This window comes from Penicillium riverlandense, assembly GCF_028828495.1.
Source record: "Penicillium riverlandense strain IBT 135883 chromosome Unknown utg000008l_segment0_segment0, whole genome shotgun sequence".
NCBI lineage: Eukaryota > Fungi > Ascomycota > Eurotiomycetes > Eurotiales > Aspergillaceae > Penicillium > Penicillium riverlandense.
The window spans coordinates 2664975-2684665 of record NW_026643199.1 but is presented as its reverse complement, the minus strand read 5'-3'; the positions used below and the strand labels follow the sequence as shown (position 1 = coordinate 2684665).

The 19691-nt window shown below is 55.2% G+C and overlaps 11 protein-coding genes across 11 annotated transcripts; 4 read left to right on the top strand and 7 right to left on the bottom strand.

The window, feature by feature from the left end:
* Window positions 1-415: 415 nt before the first annotated feature.
* On the bottom strand, window positions 416-1630 carry N7474_010077 (fungal specific transcription factor domain-containing protein; the record flags this gene model as incomplete). Its single annotated transcript, XM_057201487.1, has 1 exon — window positions 416-1630. The coding sequence occupies one exon, from the start codon at window positions 1628-1630 to the stop codon at window positions 416-418; it is 1215 nt and encodes a 404-aa protein (XP_057049474.1).
* Window positions 1631-1738: 108 nt separating this feature from the next.
* On the bottom strand, window positions 1739-2447 carry N7474_010076 (uncharacterized protein; the record flags this gene model as incomplete). Its single annotated transcript, XM_057201486.1, has 2 exons — window positions 1739-1987; window positions 2049-2447. The coding sequence occupies 2 exons, from the start codon at window positions 2445-2447 to the stop codon at window positions 1739-1741; spliced, it is 648 nt and encodes a 215-aa protein (XP_057049473.1).
* A 392-nt stretch (window positions 2448-2839) lies between these two features.
* N7474_010075 (uncharacterized protein) lies at window positions 2840-3331 on the bottom strand (the record flags this gene model as incomplete). Its single annotated transcript, XM_057201485.1, has 1 exon — window positions 2840-3331. The coding sequence occupies one exon, from the start codon at window positions 3329-3331 to the stop codon at window positions 2840-2842; it is 492 nt and encodes a 163-aa protein (XP_057049472.1).
* A 50-nt stretch (window positions 3332-3381) lies between these two features.
* On the bottom strand, window positions 3382-3999 carry N7474_010074 (C6 transcription factor; the record flags this gene model as incomplete). The annotated part of the gene is made up of 1 exon (XM_057201484.1): window positions 3382-3999. One exon carries the CDS (start codon window positions 3997-3999, stop codon window positions 3382-3384), a length of 618 nt encoding a protein of 205 aa, XP_057049471.1.
* A 257-nt stretch (window positions 4000-4256) lies between these two features.
* On the bottom strand, window positions 4257-6258 carry N7474_010073 (uncharacterized protein; the record flags this gene model as incomplete). Its single annotated transcript, XM_057201483.1, has 2 exons — window positions 4257-5424; window positions 5519-6258. 2 exons carry the CDS (start codon window positions 6256-6258, stop codon window positions 4257-4259), a joined length of 1908 nt encoding a protein of 635 aa, XP_057049470.1.
* Window positions 6259-6915: 657 nt separating this feature from the next.
* N7474_010072 (putative aminotransferase) lies at window positions 6916-8253 on the bottom strand (the record flags this gene model as incomplete). Its single annotated transcript, XM_057201482.1, has 3 exons — window positions 6916-7639; window positions 7693-8156; window positions 8221-8253. The coding sequence occupies 3 exons, from the start codon at window positions 8251-8253 to the stop codon at window positions 6916-6918; spliced, it is 1221 nt and encodes a 406-aa protein (XP_057049469.1).
* A 549-nt stretch (window positions 8254-8802) lies between these two features.
* Window positions 8803-12166, top strand: N7474_010071 (putative ATP-dependent permease ADP1; the record flags this gene model as incomplete). The annotated part of the gene is made up of 3 exons (XM_057201481.1): window positions 8803-10416; window positions 10467-11879; window positions 11930-12166. 3 exons carry the CDS (start codon window positions 8803-8805, stop codon window positions 12164-12166), a joined length of 3264 nt encoding a protein of 1087 aa, XP_057049468.1.
* Window positions 12167-12825: 659 nt separating this feature from the next.
* N7474_010070 (cornichon family protein) lies at window positions 12826-13433 on the top strand (the record flags this gene model as incomplete). The annotated part of the gene is made up of 4 exons (XM_057201480.1): window positions 12826-12873; window positions 12944-12978; window positions 13047-13269; window positions 13344-13433. 4 exons carry the CDS (start codon window positions 12826-12828, stop codon window positions 13431-13433), a joined length of 396 nt encoding a protein of 131 aa, XP_057049467.1.
* Window positions 13434-14094: 661 nt separating this feature from the next.
* N7474_010069 (WD40 repeat domain-containing protein) lies at window positions 14095-15923 on the top strand (the record flags this gene model as incomplete). The annotated part of the gene is made up of 2 exons (XM_057201479.1): window positions 14095-14211; window positions 14292-15923. 2 exons carry the CDS (start codon window positions 14095-14097, stop codon window positions 15921-15923), a joined length of 1749 nt encoding a protein of 582 aa, XP_057049466.1.
* Window positions 15924-16176: 253 nt separating this feature from the next.
* bna4 (kynurenine 3-monooxygenase) lies at window positions 16177-17955 on the bottom strand (the record flags this gene model as incomplete). Its single annotated transcript, XM_057201478.1, has 3 exons — window positions 16177-17382; window positions 17433-17647; window positions 17835-17955. 3 exons carry the CDS (start codon window positions 17953-17955, stop codon window positions 16177-16179), a joined length of 1542 nt encoding a protein of 513 aa, XP_057049465.1.
* A 237-nt stretch (window positions 17956-18192) lies between these two features.
* Window positions 18193-19513, top strand: N7474_010067 (methionine aminopeptidase MAP1; the record flags this gene model as incomplete). The annotated part of the gene is made up of 3 exons (XM_057201477.1): window positions 18193-18342; window positions 18404-18802; window positions 18854-19513. Coding segments are annotated over 3 exons (1209 nt in total), but the record flags the coding sequence as incomplete, so codon positions are not given.
* Window positions 19514-19691: the final 178 nt, after the last annotated feature.

Sequence of the window (19691 nt, the reverse complement as noted above, 5' to 3'; positions counted from 1 at the left end):
GCTGCTCTTGAGCCGGCGGCTGCAAGGACACCGTAGAGGGATAGCCAACGAATCCGTAGCCTGGCGGTGCAGTCGGCATAGGGGCCTCGGACGGCCAGTCGGAGTACCACATGTTGTTCTGGTTTGCCATTTCGAAGCTAGTCAAGCAGGTATCCCACAGACGCTACACATTCAGTCAGTGAATAGTCATTTTACGGTATGGAACGAGAGCTTACCCAGTCCAGCTGGGCGGGTGTGTTGAGCATATCTTCGATTATGCCTAGAGATGGATGCAACGGGGATCCGGGTGGAGGATATACTGCGGGCCGCATGTTGTTGAAACCGGCTGTGTGCATCGAATACTGTGGCTGCTTCACGGAGACTTGCGAAGTAGGTTGCGGCGCGAATTGAGCTGTGACGGTGGGTTAGCAGCACACTACAACACAGGAAAGGAAAGAAACCTACCACTCATGGGCATAACCGGCTGCTCGGCCATATTTTGCACAATGCTGACCTTAGCACCCCTCTTGACGCGGTCCAGCATGATCGTCAAGGCGGCAAACGCGCGCTGTGTATCAGTGGACTGCCGGCGCGACTCCTTGAAGATGCGATGTGTGGTCTCGAGAAGCATTAAGAGATCAGTGCGTTGACGCTCGTTCAAGGTACGGTCGTCACCGCGCTCACCGTCCCGGGAGAGCTCCAGACACAGAATCATGGCAGACAAGAGGAAGTCGGTGTTTTGCAAGGAGTTTAGAAACTGCCGCTCACAGTTTAGCTGGCGGCCCGGCATGGACTCGTTCCAGATTTCCGCGTGGTGTCGGAGGGTTTCTGTCGCGGCAGCGACACAGACTCCTCGCGAGTACGAGTATCGTTTGTTGCCTGGGGCCTCGGCCATGTATCGGCGGTGTAGCACAACGCGGGACTTTTGATAGAGCAGCTCCAAGGAGTATCGGCGCATGATCAGGTCGACGGGATCTGCAAGGCACTGGGCCATGGGCTGCATCCGGAAGAACTGTGGCAGCTTGTCGTGCGCCTCCTCCAAGCGGCGATCGATCTCGAGAGCTTCTTCGTATGCCACATGGTCTCGAGAATATGCCAGATCGGTGATTTGTCCAAAGACCAACATGATGCGCCCTTTGCATCGAGTGTAAGAAGACATCGTCCGCTCCTCTTCCGGGCGAGGGGGTGGGAGTTGGGCGGTCGTCTCGTCAAAGTCGGTGTCCATAAGGTTGGATGGCAATTCCGTGTCGTACTGCCAAGGCTGGATAGTCCGTGGAAGTCCGACTTGGTACGAAATCAGAGTATCAATCTGACAGAGCAAGCACCACTGGCGACGTCGCATTTCGCCTTCTAGGGCAGTAAGGTTCGTGTAGTGGCGCGGATCACGGTGGTAGCCCATGCGCATGGCCAATTTGATCGTCATCCCAAGCAGGTACGAAACCCCAATCTGCGCATCTTGGCTTTGGTAAAACTCCCCCAGGGAGTAGAGGAGCAGCGCCTCGACCTTGTACCGGCCGGGAGCCAGGTAGTTCGCCTGGACCAGACACTGAGCTCCACGCTTGCGGAATACATTCCACGTCAACATAGCGTCGGCCATGGTAACCGGAAGTGGTTCTTCACTGCGATGGTACAGAGATACCGACAGGGTCATGATGGCATACAGCAGGGCCAGCCAGGTGAAGGAGACCTCGTGCGGTGCTCGCCAGAATTGTTCATATTCTTTTCGAAACGTGGGGACATGAATGGCCACTGTAGTTGATTAAGGAATGAAAATGTGTGATGATGGTTCAAACGCACCTAGCGATGGCTCCGATGTCTTGAGAAATCGAGAGACTAGCCGATCAGCGACCGACTGCGCGGGAATATCAATCAATAATTCCTCTTTGCTCACCGGCCGGCCGATGCCCAGTAGCAGAGCGGGCGACGAGTCATCGTACGGATCATACTCGACCCCTTCATCGTCGGAGTGAACTCCATTCTCATCAAGAAACTCCTTGACGCCGTTGATCTTCACCATCGGTCAGTTCCAGGAACGCGATATGCAATATGCAACAAAGCCAGAAACACACCTCTTCCAGAATGGCGCGCCAATGAGCACTGTCAATATAACTGATCTCCTCATTCTTCACCACCAGTTTACCCGGCGCATCGAGCGGTGGTGACTTGGTCTCCCGATCGGTACTCGGAGACGGCGTGGCATATTCGCCGGGATCATCTTTGAGCGGTGCATTAAAGTTGATATCTTCCGGCTCATCCGATCTGTTGTTCTTCTGCGCCAGCGACATTACCAGGTTCTCCAGATGCTGCAACCGGTCCTGGACTAAGCTCGGGCTGGATCGACCCTGCTGGGCCTTGCCGCGGGGGCCGCGGCCGATATAAGTACATGAAGCCGCCTCGCCACGCTTCTTGCAATTGCTACACGGGTGTGTGCGACAGCATTTCAGCCTAGGCGGAGTTAGCCAGAGCATAGATATGAGGAGCGGACGAATTATTAGGTCGGTCCGTCGGCCGGGCAGAATAGGGTAGGTAGGTACGCACTTGCGGTATCTGCAGGCAGTGCACGAGAGCTGGACTCGAGTTCTCTTCTTAGGAGCGGAGGACAATGTGTCTAGGGTATTGCTGCTAGCCGGGTCGGCCATGATATTACCATTGGGACTCCAAAGGATGATTGACAATAATAGGGTCGCGTCAGATTCGGGAGTACTAAGTGGGCCAGAAGGTGTTGGAGGTTTGATTGGGGCCAGGGCCCGTAAAACGGGGCGATCGGACTCGGCTTTATTAAGTCCGGTTCGTCTGGGGTATAAGATCCGCGACGCTTAACACAACTAAACTTTGGTTACTAGGTACATATGACAGATAGCTACGGGACTGGATTGCCCCGGATTTCTGCCTTCATCGCCACCCCATCCGGTCCCAAAATCTGTACCTGAGCCGCACAATCTCCCTCCTCCAGCACAATCCGATACTCATCCCCAGCATACAATGGACTCGTCGCCCGGTAGGAAATGCTCTCAGGCACCTCCTCACGCGGACGGATATCCCGCCACAAATCCAGGATAGAAATAAGGTTCAAGGGACCGTGAACAACAATATCCCGATGCCCCTCGACATCCCGCGCCCACGGCAGCGAGTAGTGGATCTTGTGCGGGTTGAAGGTCAGTGCCGAGAAGCGGAACAGCGTCACGGGCGTCTGGACCAGCGTTCTCGCGTGGGTGGAGCCCTGGGAGACAATAGCGGACGAGGGTGGGTTCAGTGGCGCCGTGTGAGCCGCAGACGTAGCAGCGGCAGACGAAGATGAAGATGGCGATGGGGTCGGGAGGGCTTTGCGAAACACCCAGTTCCTGTAGAACATTAGTCTATCTTTCTCTCTCTATTATAAGAAAGCAAGAAAAGAGGCCTGTCTCACCTCCGATCAATCACCGCCGGCCCATCCTCGTTCGCAAACTCCTTCTCCACTCCGACCACGATCATATCCTCGCCCGTCTTCTTGACAACCTTGGGCTCGGCACTCAGCACGCGGGTCGTCTCGCGCACCGTCTGTCCCACACGCAGTAGATTCGGCTTCCCATCTTTCCCGCGCGGCCAGAGCACCTCTCCGCCAGCCCACATGCGGCGCGTGAATGGCGGTTCCGGGTTATACGATGCATCTGTGCCGTCAGCGCCCAGCTCGGATCCTAAGAAGGCCGGCGTGAAGTAGGCCAGGTGGTAGCCGGGTGGTAGTGGCGTGCCGGATGGCGGGGCGGGTGCGGAGTTGGCTAAGGATGGGGAATTGTTGTTGTTGGGCCAGAGGGTGGGGCGGTTGAGGGTGAGGGAGAGCAATTGAAGCTGGTTTGCGTCTAGGAGTTGGGTGCGGGTTTGTGGGCCGAGGGATTGGAAGCGCGTGAGGAATTGGGTGGTTATTGCCGAGGCGGACGAAGAATTGGAAGAGGAGAGACGGCTTGAGAGGGTGATGGGACGGGTGCGCAGGGTTTGAAGGGTTGGTCGGGAGCGCAATCGCGCTAGAAGAGAGGGTGAGGACATAGCTGTTGTTGTAGGTGGTCTATCTGCTGGTTTATCGGTTGAGGAGGGACATCGGTCTTATATGCGGAGAATGCGAACGGGCCGAGTTGCCGATCAAGTCGGCTACTACAAGGTGGAAGACAGATGTACAAATAATTCATTACAAACACCCTGAAATGGCAGGATTCATATAAATAATAGGGACGGTGAGGGTATCTTAGGGCAGGCTAGGCAACTGAAGTGAGGGCAAGCGCAAGGGCAAGAAGAACAAAAACCATTTACAACCGGACCTGGCCACCAGTCAGCCGGACCCAGTCCTTCTCCTCAAACGGCACGTAGGAAGTGCCCTGAAGCCAGTACAGGCGATCGTTCTTCGTGACCAGCGCCGGGTCCACGCCCTCCGAGCGCAGAACATGCTTCTGCTGCTTGTTGTTGCCCGTTGCCTGCATCTCCGGCGTGACGCGCAGGAAGAGCGGCGCCGCAAAACGGGGCAGGTTCTTGAGAACGTGTGCGGCCAGGCTGTTCAGCGTGGCCTGCGAAGGCTCTAGCGCATGGCCGTCCACGTTACCGTTCTGAATCTGCTGGTTGAATACGATCGCCGCACATCCAGCGCGGCCATCATGGTTGGGGAGAGCCACGCCGTAGACATTGGCTTCATGCACCTCTGGATGAGCACCGAGAACTTCGGCGACTTCGTTGGTGGACACGTTCTCGCTCTTCCACCGGAAGGTATCGCCCAGACGGTCCGAGAAGAACCAGCGGCCATCCTTGTCCCAGCGGACCATGTCGCCCGTTCGGAAGAAGGCGTCACCCTTCTTGAGCACGTCCCGCAGGATCTTACTTTCCGTAGCCTTCTGGTTTTGGAAGTAGCCCTGGAAGGCCTCGGCCGGGTCAGTGGCATCGATGGCAAACAGCAGCTCCCCGGGGTCGCCGCGAGGAACACGCTTGCACAGACCCGTCTTGGGATCGCGCCACGGTTCCTGGGTTTCCATATCCACTGCCACAATGGCCGAGCCGCGACCAAGAATGAAATTTCCAATCAAACCGTTGCGGCCAATGGCACCCGCGGCGAAATCGTTCGACGAGATATTCCACGCGCCAGTGGTGCCTTCTGTGGCGGCATAGAACTCGGCGATCGTGGGGATGTTGAATCGATCCTTGAACCGATTCCAGATGTCTGGGCGAAGGCCGTTGCCGAATGCCAGCCGAATCTGATGCTTCTTGTCCAGGTCTTCGCCAGTGACAGGGTCGATCTCGGGCGGCGCACCCAGGATATACCGAAGGGTCTCGCCAACATATTGGATGATCGTCGCATCGTTCTCACGCGCCTCTTTCATGAAGCCACGCGCAGAGAATTTGCGGCCTAGGATCAAGGTAGCTCCGTTCATCAGGCATGTCACAAATCCAAGGACAGATGCAGATGAGTGGTAAAGAGGCATGCACTGTCTCCAAGTCAGCAGTCGAAAATTGAAACGTACGGGACGAGCTAACCGTGAAAAATCGATCAGATGGGCCAATATTCATCCAGTTCCCAGTAAACACACTACCACTCCAGCATTTCTTCCAACTGACAATGGCCGGCTTGGGCAGACCCGTGGTACCGCTGGTGTAGATCAACAGGGCCATGTCGCGGGGCACCAGCCCACTGCGCACCTTGTCGTCCTCGCGCGCGGGCTCCATCGCCATAATCTGCGCCTCCACCTCCGGGGTAAAGAACAAGACCTGGACGGGACCCTTTCCGTCACGGAAATCGGAAGAAGCAAAGGTCTCCAGCTGCTCCGGCGGGAAGCAGTTACGGACTTCCTCATCCACCACCAGCAGTCTCGCCGTAGATGTGCGGACCGAGTGAGTCAGCGGCTTGCCGGCCAGGTTATAGTTGATAAAGGCTGGGACGGCGCCGATACTCCAGAGCCCAACAACCATGAACAGGAACGTGGACGAGTTCATGAAGTCGATGGCGACGATCTCCTTGCGCCGCACGCCGTGCACCTTCTTGAACCAAGCCCCATAGCGCAGGGCCATGATATAGGTTTCGTGAAACGTCCAGGAGCGACCGTTGTACACGATAAACGGGAGGTCGGCGGTGGTCGAGGCGAGCGCATGGGTTTCCAGGACGTAGAAGAGGTTGAGGCGATCGCCACGCTCGGCGGCGTTCGATGTCATTCTGATCTTGAGCAGGGAGCCGATCAGGCTGAAATCGTAGAAGAGTGACCATCTTGCGTTCAGGTAGGCCATCGTCGCCGCGGTGGCAGGGAGGGTGATGCTCAAGGGCCACGGCATGGTGATCGTAGGGAGCACGGGTGGCGCTGGATGACTGTGGGGGAATAATTGGGCAGATAGGAAGAAATAATGGGAAGGTAGATTCCCAGTAGGGGAGAGAAGGTGAGTGGAGGCCTCTTTAACTCTAGGACGCGTAGGCCAGTACTTAAAGGGAGCTCGAGGGGAGTAGTGAGTGAGAAGAGGGTGAATCTGGAGGGCGTGAGACATGCCTCGGCATCTACCCAATCCGGCAGAATCGGACCAGCAGTACGCCGGACTGGTGGATAACTCTATATGTACTGTTCATAAGCAGCCTATCAGCCACCTGGATAATTACTGACAATCAGTTCCAATCATCATAATCATTTATTTGGCTGCACTTTATTATACATTCTTCTTGTTGTCTACGATCGCGGTTTGCATGCGGTTCCTCGGGACGGCTTCTTCACATGGGCTCGGCTTATTATTATTGGGTTGATCAGCGCTATGGTTAGTCGGACACGTCTGCATGGTTAACTAACTAGGGCGAGACTAAATGATCAACGGTTAACGAGTGGAGCAACCCCATAAGTCTCAGTATGGAGGACGGTGAGATCTATCGGGGTGTACTTTGTATGGAGTGAATGGGAGTATATGTCAGACAATAATAATGTCGAGTTATTATTTTAATTCTTACGATTATTTCTTCTTCTTCACCGGCACATCTTCATATCCATCCTCCATAAACGCCTTCAAAGCCTCCAGGCCTTGCTCCAACACCTCCGTCTCAGGTACATACCCAATGCGTACGTAGCCCGGAAAGTCCTCGCCACCGCCAAAGCAGGCGCTGCCCGGCACGAACATCACCCCAGTTCGGTCCAGCAGCATCTCACAGAAAGCGACATCATCCACGGGCTTGCCCATCTTCGTGAAGCGGACAAACGCAGTCGTCCCAGCCCGCGGCTTGACCCAGTCACACGCCCACCGGTGGGACTCGATAAACTTCTCCAAGAGAGCCAGGTTCGTCCGGGCCAGATCAATATTCCTGCGTAGAAGATTGTGGATGCAGGTCGGCGCGAGCGCGTAGCTAGCCACTGCGTCGTCGATCTGGCCGACTGAGATGGTGGTGTAGTCGCGGGTGGAGGCGCAGGCTTCGATGATTGTTGGATCGCGCGAGGCGATCCAGCCAACTCGCAGACCAGCCAGGCTGTACGCTTTTGAAATAGATCCGGTGACCACGGTGCGCTCGTAGCCAAGCGACAGGAGAGATGGAGGGAACTCCTTGTCCATGGGAGTGATGTTGTGGAAGAGGGGTCTGTAAACCTCGTCGCCAAAGAGGATGATAGACTTCTCGCGCGCCAGGTCCACTAGCTCCTCGAGGGTGCTGTGAGGGATGATGGCACCGGTTGGATTCTGCGGATTGCTTCATTTTCTGTTAGGAAAGGGTATCTATCTTGGAAGGGTAATGGTGCATACTTGATGATGATCAGTTTCGTGTTAGGCCGAATCAGCGTTTCCAATTCCTTCATATCCAGCTGCCAACCATTGCCCGCGTCCGACTTCCACAGACTCACCTCCGCGCCCAGCGACGTGGGCACCGAGTAGAGCTGCTGGTACGTGGGGTAGTGGCAGATGACATGGTCTCCTGGACCGACCAAGGTATAGAGCAGCATGAAATTGGCCTGGATGGCCCCGGCCGTGATCAGGATATTATCCTTGGGTAAAGGCGTTGGCGTCTTGACCGAGTACAGGTTGGCCAAGGTGCCGCGCAGTTCATCGGATCCCCGAATAGCACCGTAGGTGAGTTTAGTGGAGTGCAGGCGGGCCAAGGGGTTGAAAGCTTTGTCTTCGGATAGTTCGCGGAGGTCCTCTACGGAGAGGGAGGCGCAGCAGGTCTCTGCAGTGTTGTACTTGGCGATGGTCTCATACTTGTCCATCCACTGTGGGCAGTCAGGACCAGTGTCAGTGCGGGGAGAGAATCAGAAACCGCCGGAGCAATCGTACCTGTTCGACCGCGAAGGTCTCGATCTTGACCATGGCTGCGGTGGGAGCTACGAATACTGGCCTGACTGTCGGACTTGGATTTTCTCTCGGTGGTTGTTTTATCGAGTCTCGACTCCAACCGGAGAAGCCATCACGTGGTCTCCCCGCATTTAGATGAACACGACCGAGAGAATGACCGAGTAGGATAGTAGTATATGTTATACGCTAATAGTATAGTAGGAGAGATAGATCGATATCAGGTTCACTATATACTGTAGTGTGAACTAGTACTCTCACTACCAATGTTGTGCTACTATAGCCACTCCCTCACAGGTTGTTCCTGATCGGCCAGCCACTCAACCTGCTTCTCCGCCCGCGTCATCGGCTTACTCCTTCTCTTCCCAACCATCTCTCTTGACCACCACACGGTTCAATTCCAATCCTATACTCCATTCATTCTATCACTTTCCGGCCAAACGAATGCTCGCTTTTCGCCTGGCTTGAGTCTCTGGCGAACCCGCCCCTCGCACTTTCCTCCTGGCGGCACCCGGTTGACCAGGCACCGGCGCTGGCCCAATCTGCTTTCGGCCGCACCCTCCCAACATGCGATCGACACCAACACTCACGATCTTGCTGGCTTGCTTGTCGGTATCTGTGACAGCATGGAGTGACTTCGACTACGACTCGGATCTCTTCTCTCGGTCCCTGTCGACCCTCGACGACCGACCACCGGATTGCCCTCCTTGTTTCAACTGCCAACTTGACGCCTTTAACTGTACTCACTTTGCCCAATGCAACACCTTCAATGGGAAATGCTCCTGCCCGCCAGGATTCGGCGGAGATGACTGCTCGACGCCCGTCTGCGGCTCGCTGGCTGACGGTGATAACCGCCCGGTGCGGCAGACCAAGTCCTGCAACTGCAAGGATGGCTGGGAAGGTATCAACTGTAATGTCTGTGCCACGGATAGTGCCTGCGATGCGATGATGCCGGAAGGCCAGGGCGGTACATGTTACAAACAGGGGGTCACCGTCAAGGAGAATTACCAGATGTGCGATGTGACCAACCGCAAGATCATCGACCAGCTGGACGGCCGGAAACCTCAAGTGACATTCTCCTGCGAAGCGGAAGACAAAACCTGCAACTTTCAGTTCTGGGTCGGCCAGAAGGAGTCGTTCTACTGTGGCCTGGATACATGCGAATGGGACATGACGAGCGATTATACCAGCAACAAGACACACTACAAGTGCGAGAATGCCGCGTGCAAGTGTATTCCCGGTCGCTTTCTCTGCGGCGAGAACGGCTCCATCAATCTGGATGACTTCCTGGACCAGACCATCAAAGGCCCTGCCACGTTTTCAACGGACTCCACCGCAGATGGTACCAAAAGTATCTTCTCGGAGCCGGAGATGGACAAGCTGATTAGTGCTGTCTTTGGAGATCCGGCCATCTATTTGGCCTGCAATGCCGGAGAATGCCTGTACAAAACCGACGTCCCCGGCTACGAGCGGCCTGTCAAGAAGATCAACACGCCACTGATCGCTGGAGTGATTGCGGGATGTGCGCTTTTCGTCGTTGCGGTCATCCTGATTGTTTGGTATCTGTCCCGTCGTGCGGCGCGCCGTGGTTACGTGCGTCTGTCTCTTTCGGATGATTCGGACGATGAAGCCGCCAAGCTCCTTGCTGAGCATCGACCAGCGGCTTTATACTGGGATAATGTTTCTTACTGCTTGAATGGCAAAGAGATTCTCTCGGGTGTCCAGGGTGCCTCTACACCAGGTCAGATCACAGCCATAATGGGAGCATCTGGTGCTGGGAAAACGACTTTCCTGGATATTCTGGCACGAAAGAACAAGCGAGGCGCCGTTGCAGGTGACTTCTACGTTAATGGCGAGAAGATTAGCGACCATGATTTCAAGAATATGATCGGCTTCGTTGATCAGGAGGACACCATGCTGCCCACTCTGACGGTTCACGAAACGATTTTGACCAGCGCTTTGCTGAGGCTCCCTCGAGACATGAGTCAGGCGGCCAAGGAGCAACGAGTCTTTGAGGTCGAGAAGCAACTTGGCATCTATCACATCAAGGACCAACTGATTGGGTCAGAAGAGGGTAAGGGCCGTGGCATCTCGGGTGGAGAAAAGCGCCGGGTGGGCATTGCTTGTGAGCTAGTCACCAGCCCTAGTATTCTTTTCTTGGATGAGCCCACCAGTGGATTGGTAAGACAAGACTCCCCTTTTGGAGGGTCCGGTTTAACTGACAATAACAGGACGCCTACAATGCTTTCAATGTGGTCGAATGTCTAGTGACATTGGCCAAGACGTATAACCGCACGGTCATCTTTACCATTCACCAGCCCCGATCCAACATCGTTGCACTTTTTGACCGGCTTGTGCTTCTCGCCCAGGGCCGTACTGTATACTCCGGACCGTTCTCAACGTGCCAGCAGTACTTCGATCACGTTGGGTACTCGTGCCCGGCGGGTTTCAACATTGCCGATTATCTGGTCGACCTTACTATGCACGCCAGTAACGCGCGTTCATATACGGATGAGATGGAATCACCCGGCAATGGACGCGCCCGTTTAACAAAGACTGCTTCGAGCAGCCTGAGGGCTGTCAAATCCGTTGCCAGTGCATCCAATGCCAGCATCGAAGAATTTTCTAGTGGCACGACAGAGCCCACCCGAAGACCCAAGGACAAACGGCGTATATCCTTGAAACAGCAACAAGATCGTCAACTCTACTCGCGCAGGAAAGATCATGAGCAACCCCCCTCCACTCCCAAGACAGATGAGGAAGATGCCACGCTGGACGTGGCTGAAAATACCCAACAGTGGTTGCGTCTTTCTCGTCAACAAGGCAGCGTCCCGCCTCAGATCCTTGACGATCCGGATCAACTACCTCCCCCTGCACCCGGCCAGACGGACCTGGATATTTTGGTGGCCAGCTATGCGGATTCTTATGTGTGTCGCTCGGTGCATGATGAGATTGTGAATGCGGTGCAAAGCGCCGACGCTGCAAATGGCTCAGCGAACTCGGATCTGATGTCTGGGTCGTCCCAGCCGAAGAGCTATGCCCGCGTCGGATTGATGCGACAGTTCATCATTTTGTCCCAGCGTACATGGCGCAACCTCTACCGTAACCCGATGCTGATGCTCACCCACTACGCCATCTCGATCCTGCTGGCGGTTCTCTCCGGGTACCTCTTCTACGGCTTGACCGACGACATTAAGGGTTTCCAGAACCGCCTCGGTCTTTTCTTCTTCATCCTGGCCTTGTTCGGGTTCAGTACCCTGACCAGTCTCACGGTGTTTTCCACGGAACGGCTCTTGTTCGTACGCGAACGTGCCAATGGGTACTATCATCCAGTCACGTACTTTGCCGCCAAGGTCGTGTTCGACGTGGTGCCGCTGAGACTGATCCCTCCCATCATCATGGGAATGATTGTGTATCCGATGACCGGCCTGATTCCCGCATGGCCCGAGTTTTTCCGGTTCCTGCTGGTCTTGGTCCTGTTTAACCTGGCTGCCGCCAACATCTGCCTGTTCATTGGCATTGTCTTCCGGGACGGCGGCGTTGCCAATCTGATTGGCAGCCTGGTGATGCTCTTCAGCTTGCTTTTCGCTGGTCTGCTGCTGAACCACGATGCTATCCCCAGCTCCGCTTTGTGGCTACAAACGGTAAGTCTTCTTTCTGCGACGTTCACACTCATACTAATTTTCTGGTCCAGCTGTCCATCTTCCACTATGGTTTCGAGGCCCTGATCGTCAACGAGGTGACCTTCCTCACTCTGATTGACCACAAGTACGGGCTGGACATTGAAGTCCCCGGCGCGTCGATCCTGAGTGCCTTTGGCTTCGACACCTTGGCGTTGTGGGGCGATGTCATCGGCCTCGCGGTGATCTCTGGGGCGTTCATTATCATTGCATATGCTGCGATGCATTTCCTGCTTGTGGAGAAGCGATGAATGAGCCGATGTGGAGGATTTGTTTTATCTGTTTGGCGTTTTAGAGCATATATCGAGTCGTGTACATTCCTCGGGACATGCATGATCCCTGACTCTTGTTTCCACGTGATCAGCGTCGTGGCTCATCGTGGACTTATTTCTCTGCTACATATCCTCTGGGCCTAGTTATTTATCTTCATCTCTGTTCTTATCTCTCTCTACCCTAGTTTCTGTTAGTCCTGGGTATATTCTGCCCCACTCCCCAGTGTCCGTGCAGCAGCCCGACCGCCGACCCGTTCAGGCTTGGATTCGACTAACTAGACCTTCGCTAACTCAGCACCAGCTCGATTCCGATCCACCACCACCACCACTGCTCTCCTTACACACCTCATCCTCCTCCTCCCAGCCCACTCCCAGCCCCTTCTTCGCTGTCCCCACCCGTTCACGGACTCTCCCTGCCTCCTGTCCTGCTTGTGAGCTCGGGCCAGCCACTCCCCAAGCCTCTCTTCGATTCCTCCGTCTTCTGCCGCCGCCGCAGCGCCCCCACAAAAACCTCTCCAACTCCGGCCCTCTCCAACTAGTCCATTCCGGCAACCTCATCGGTCTCCAGACCCGGGTCTCCGTGACGTGACTCGACTGTCTTTCGTATCTCTTCTTTTTCGTTAAAGACTACATCCACCATGTCCGGCGAAGCGTGGCTCTACCTGCTCGCGGTGCTTATCAATGCCGTGAATCTGTTCCTACAGGCAAGTTCATCATAGCGCGCTGTATTCGCTGCTCTTCCTAACGGCAATCTAGGTTTTCTTCACGATCATGTACAGTGATCTGGAGTGGTGAGTGGTTCCCTTCCTGCCAGCCACAGTCAAGAGAGAGAGACTGACCTGAATCCCCTTTCGCGCAGCGACTACATCAACCCGATCGACCTGTGCAACCGCCTGAATGCCTACATCATTCCTGAAGCTGCCGTTCACGCGTTCCTGACCTTCCTCTTTGTCATCAATGGCTACTGGATCGCGATCCTGCTGAACCTGCCTCTCCTGGCGTTCAATGCGAAGAAGATCTTCGAGAACCAGCACCTTCTGGACGCGACGGAGATTTTCCGCAAGTTGAATGTTCACAAGAAGGTGGGTTCTCCCTTTTTCAGAGGAGGAGATCTACCTCTTTACGGTTTGCTAACTCAGAGTTTGGTTGTGTGCAGGAATCCTTCGTCAAGCTTGGTTTCCACCTCTTGATGTTCTTCTTCTACCTGTACAGCATGATCGTTGCTCTTATCCGCGACGAGAACTGACTTCGCGAAAAAACCGACACCGCCATGCGCCACGGTCGTCCCGCCTAGCTCATCGCTAGTCATGCTGCGGTGCGGTGCGATGCAATACACTAATGCGGTTATACCCCTATGCAGGTCGGCTATCATGAAGAACGAATGATATGGCGCGCTCTTGAGTTCAGTCTTGCGATAGATGGTCCGTTTGGCGTGGGTAATAATGGAGGTTGTCGTGTGTAGCTGTGTCTCTCTCTTGGAGGGAGGGTGTTCCGGAACATGAGAAGATGATGTGATTGTGTGTTGGGTCAGTGTGGCTCAAGTAATCTCTTCTGTCTGTAATTGTTTCTTGCTGTTTGAAGCTGGTTTCTTTCCTTTTATCTTTCTGTGTTGATCTTGCCATGTCTTTCGGCCTGTGAGTTGTATATATCTCCTGCGCGGTCTGGCAATGAAGAGTACGATACCCACCTGGCAACTAACTTGTAATTTTCCAAGGTAGGTCTGAAGTGAAGTAGATTCAAGATATCTGCTCTAGTAGAAAAAAGGGTACTGTGCTGCTGAGTGGTTGTATTCTTCACCTCGGGAGCCTCCCGTCGCCCGTAAAATTCCTCCTTCAACCACCACCTCCACCAACACCTCTCTCCATTACTCGTGGGCATATATTATTCTCCCATAATAATATCCCACAATGTCATCATTACTAGGCGCTGGATATGACTCCAGCGACGATGACAATACCACAGCCACCTACACACCGGCGACGACCGCCACCAAGGTCGTCGCTGCGCCAGAAGTGAATACAGAGGTTTGGTTCCCGGCCTCCTGCACTGTGCAGGAGCTTCATTCGACCCTCTAGACGAACGGAAAAGACTAACGACTCTGCAGGATCACGCGCACATGCAAATGACGCTCGCCAACACCTCCTCGCAAGCCCTCACCTACAACGCCACGTACGATGACCTAATGCGACCATCGCAAGGGCCCGTCAATCCCTTCAAACCAGCCGGCGCCGGCAACGGCGTCAAGCGCAAGAACGTCCCCACCGGCTTTGCGGAGGAGGCGGCTATCAGCGAGTCGACGTTCTCGGCGCAACATCGCACGTTCCAGAGTCTCGGGTACACGCGCAACCCTACCGCACCGGACCAGTTTGTCGGCGATATTCAGAGTGCGGCGCAGTTTGGCGGGCGCGACGTGGTGCAGATGAAGCCGACCAAGGAGGCCTCGGCGAAGTGGCGTGCGAAGCGGCAAAGGAAAGGCGACTCCGGCGTTGTTGAGGGTGAGGGTGCTTATCTGGGCCCGTGGGCGAAGTATACGAATCAGGAGCAATATGATGAGGTGGAAGTTGGGAACGGAGAGGAGCACGAGCTTGCCAGCGATGAGGAGTGGGTTGAGGAAGATGAGACTCTGGCTTCCGGTGCACCGATGCCTGCTATGAGCAAGGCCGCGACTGAGTACGAGGGCGATCTAACCAACGTGGAAAGAACCGAGTTCCATGGCACAGAGCAGTTCGACTACCAGGGCCGGACGTACATGCATGTGCCTCAGGACCTCGATGTCGATCTGGACAAGGAAGTCGGCAGCATCAAGAACTACGTGCCGAAGAAACTGGTGCACACTTGGAAGTCTCACACGAAGCCCATTACTTCTCTACGGTTCTTCCCCAAATCAGGCCATTTGCTCCTTTCCTCGGCGGCAGACGGCAAAGCCAAGATCTGGGATGTGTACCATCAGCGAGAGCTGCTGCGCACGTTCTCTGGCCATAACAAGGCCATCACGGACACAGACTTTCATCCAACAGGGAAAACATTCCTCACGGCCTCATACGACCGACAGATCAAACTCTGGGACACCGAGTACGGGAAGTGTTTGGGCCGATTCTCGACCGGCAAGACACCGCACGTCATCCGGTTCAACCCCGGCCCGGAACACTCGCACGAGTTCCTGGCCGGTATGTCCGACAAGAAGATCGTGCAGTTCGACACGCGATCCGGCGAGCTGGTCCAAGAATACGACCACCATCTGGCCGCGATCAACACCCTCACCTTCGTCGACGACAACCGACGCTTCATCTCCACATCGGACGACAAGTCCCTCCGCGCATGGGAATACGGCATCCCTGTACCAATCAAGTTCATCGCCGAGCCATACATGTTCGCTCTCACGCGCGCAGCAGCGCATCCGAACGGCAAATACGTCGCCTTCCAGTCCGGCGACAACCAGATCGTTGTGTACGGCGCGACAGACAAGTTCCGCCAGAACCGCAAGAAGAGTTTCCGGGGCCACAACAATGCCGGCTACGCGATTGATCTTAAAATCTCGCCGGATGGCCAGTTCCTTGTTTCGGGTGATGGCGGTGGGTTTGTCTGTTTCTGGGATTGGAAGACGGGGAAGATGTATCATAAGATGATGGCTGGCGGGAAGGAGGGTGGTGCTGTTACTTGTTTGGATTGGCATCCGCAAGAGACGTCCAAGGTTGTCACTGGTGGACTGGACTCGACTATCAAGTACTGGGATTAGAGAGTTTACGAAGGAATTGTATAGTCTACCAATCAATGGGCCTATTCTTCAATTTCGGTGTTGATATACTTCCTGCCAACATTCATTTAGGAGGCAATGGTTTCGAAAGAAAGTGCCGACTGGTATAACAATGACTGAACTCAATTCTATAGTTCTGACCAAAAAGGGAATCAAAGAAAAAAAAAAAAAAAAAAAAAAAAAACAAATATACATGTCCTCCATATCCAAAATCCCGCCCCCCAACACATCTCTATCAATGTGCAGTCGATCGGAAAACCCGAGAGCAAAGAGACGCAAGATGGTGCAAAGAGTGCCTAATCAAACACACCGGCGAGAAGTACCGCGGATACTTCCACATCAGTACAGAGACCGCTCCCAAACCAGTAACAAGCAGCGAACTCAGGCCCAACCCCAGCACCGAGCTCTGCCGCTGCACAGCTTGTATAACATCGGAATAGCGCTGGTTACTGAATGACACACGCGCATACTGCGTCTGCCAGCCCACGCACGGGAAATACCGATCGACAGTCTCCTCCACCGTCTTGCGCAGCTTGTACAGCGGCGACTTGACCCCCCAGCGCATCTCGAGGTAGTTCTGCTTGGACAGGTCGTTGATGGCGTATGTATCCGCGCAGCGCTGGTCCGTGTATGCCTGAAACGCAGCGAGGCGGTTGAGGGCTCGGGCGTGCGCATCTGCCTGTGGGTCGTAGACGCCGCGGGAGTCGAGCATCTCAAACAGCACCCGGACGTCTTCGAGGCCTGCGTTCAGGCCCTGGCCGTAAAAGGGGAGGACGGCGTGCGCGGCATCGCCGAGTATGGCGACGCTGGCGCCGAAATGGTGCGGGTTGCACTTGATGCTGATGAGCGGGAGGTGCGGGTTCAGGTTGAACTGCTCGCTCAGGGCATCGGGGTCCATGAGCTCGGGACACACGCCTGGGAAGTGCAGGTCGAAGAATGCCTGCAAGGACTGCGGGTTATTTTCCAACTCGGCATATTGCGCCGACGGCGCAAAGAGCGTGCAGATAAATGACTTGTCGGGCGAGGGGAGCGCAATGAACATGAACTCTCGTCCCGGCCAGATGTGCAGATGGTTCGGCGAGATGCGGAACTCGCCCTCGGGGGACGGCGGGATACGGAACTCGCACCACAGCGTGTCGATGTACTCTTGTTGGTAGTCGACGCGGGCGAATTTCATCATGTGGAAGCGGGAGGCGGAGTGGGCGCCGTCCGCGCCGAGGAGGTAGTCGAAGGAGACTTCGATCTCGGGGACGCGGCCTGCGATTCCTGCGGCGTTGGTTTGCGGCGTGTCCCCGGGGATGCGCCGCTCGAACCAGGCTTTGTTGGTGCGGAAGTCCGCGCCTGTGAGCTTGTGGTTGAAGCAGAGCTTAACGTTGGGGGTTTTTTCGAGCTCGTCGAGGAGGGCGTTGTTCAACGTGCCTCGGTCGACTGCGTTGATGGCCTGGAAAGGGGTTAGCGGTGTCTTTCTTCCTCCGGAATCCAGAGACCTACTCGGCCATGAACATCGTAGGCCTGCGCAGCCTCCCAGAGCTGTCCGCGGTCCCGGCCGTGGATCATTCGCCCGTGCATGGGGATGGTATCATGGAGGACATTGTCGATGAGTTCGCTCCGGTGTGACTGTCTCATAGAGTTGATGCCGCGCTCGGAGAGAGCCAAATTGATGGATTTGGTGAAGTTCAATGGCACCGTCGTTGGGTCCCGGAGATCTACAGATTCACCATTATTCCTCTGGTTCGATATTTCCATGGGAGGTGGGTCATCTTCATGTCGGATCCATGAATATCAATTCTTCCCAGAGAATATCACACTCGACATTTAAATAAGAGAAAAGAGTATTCCAATCTCGACTGGCAGGGGCTCAAGTGAACGTCACACAAGGCAGTGGCAACATACCTCCGCGCAGCTCGTATACTTCGACCTGGTCGCCTCTGGACGCAGCGTACAATGCAGCCAGGGCCCCTACGGGCCCTGCACCGACTACGACGACCTTCTGGCCGGTTGGAAGAGCGGCCATTATGGAAGACAGGCGAGGAGCGCCATCGGGATGAGTCGTAGCGAAGGAAGAAACTCTCACGGTCACGTGCCTCTGAATTGTCCGAAAAGATCGGCCGGTTAAGGTGCTGACTCAGCGTGGATCAACTGACGTCGGCCTGAGGCATTGATCATTCCAGTTCAGGCTTAGTGTGGATTGATTCCTCCGTCGCGGGGACAAAAAGCGAATAATTCTTGTTCTCTGCGACGATCACGAGATTACTATCATCTGTCAACTATGGTAGCCACGGCCCGAAAATGCATTGGCTTGGAGTGTCCCAATGATGCAGGCACTCTGCAGTGTCCGACCTGCCTGAAGACGGGCACCGACAGCTTCTTCTGCTCGCAGGACTGTTTCAAGCGCAGTTGGGTATGATCTGATCTCTCTATCCACTGCGTTGACTTTGTGACTGACTCCCGGGCTGCTGTAGACTGAGCACAAGACCATACACAAGAAGAGTAATCTCCTCACCAACCTCTTCCCTCCGAAGGTAGTTTCTGAACCAGATCCAGCCACCGGTCACTTTAACCCCTTCCCATCCTTCCAATACACCGGCCCGCTGCGCCCTGTGTACCCGTTGTCGCCCAAACGCACCATCCCCAAGTCGATCCCGCACCCGGACTACGCTCGCGATGGCATCCCGCGCTCCGAGCAGCGCCTGGTCGGCCGGCACAACATCACGATTCTGAACAAGGAGGAGCAGGAGGGCATGCGCAAGGTCTGTCGGCTGGCACGGGAGGTGCTTGATCTCGCCGCGGCGGCGATCAAGCCCGGCGTCACGACGGATTATATCGACGAAGTGGTCCACAAGGCCTGCATAGAGCGTGAGGTATGTTGTTGAAATAACCATCCCCGTGGGGAAATACCCTGACGTTCTCAGTCATATCCATCACCACTGAACTACGTGCACTTCCCGAAGTCCGTCTGCACTTCGATCAACGAGACCATCTGCCACGGTATTCCTGACCAACGGCCGCTGGAAGACGGCGACATTGTCAACATCGACGTGACCCTGTACCACAAGGGATTCCACGGCGATCTCAACGAGACGTACTATGTCGGCGAGAAGGCTCGCGCGAACGCAGACGCCGTGCGCGTGGTGGAGACGGCACGCGACTGTCTAGACAAGTCCATTGACCTGGTGAAGCCGGGCATGCTGTTCCGGGATCCTGGCAATGTGATCGAGAAACTCGCCAAAAGCCGCAACTGCAGCGTTGTCAAGACCTACTGCGGGCACGGAATCAACCAGCTGTTCCACTGCGCGCCCAATGTTCCTCACTACGGCAAAAACAAGGCTGTCGGGACTGCCAAGCCCGGCATGTGCTTTACGATCGAACCCATGATTAACCTGGGCACGCACCGCGACCGTACCTGGCCGGATGATTGGACCAGCACGACGGCTGACGGGTCACTGTCGGCTCAGTTTGAGCACACCCTGCTGGTGACGGAGGATGGGGTCGAGGTGCTGACGGCGCGGCTGCCCGATTCGCCGGGCGGGCCCATCCCGATTCCGGTGGTGGAAGAGAAGAACGGGAATTGAGATCTAGTCTAGCTTAGATATCCCTGAACCTGCATCTATCATCTATCTACGACTATGCTCGTTATCTCCAATCTCCTACCTAGTAGTTGCCGACGGATACTTCTCATTGGTCCGATATCGGCAAATCGGCAGTACAAAGGCGGGGGTGACTTATCACCACGTGCCGCTTGTTAGGTCT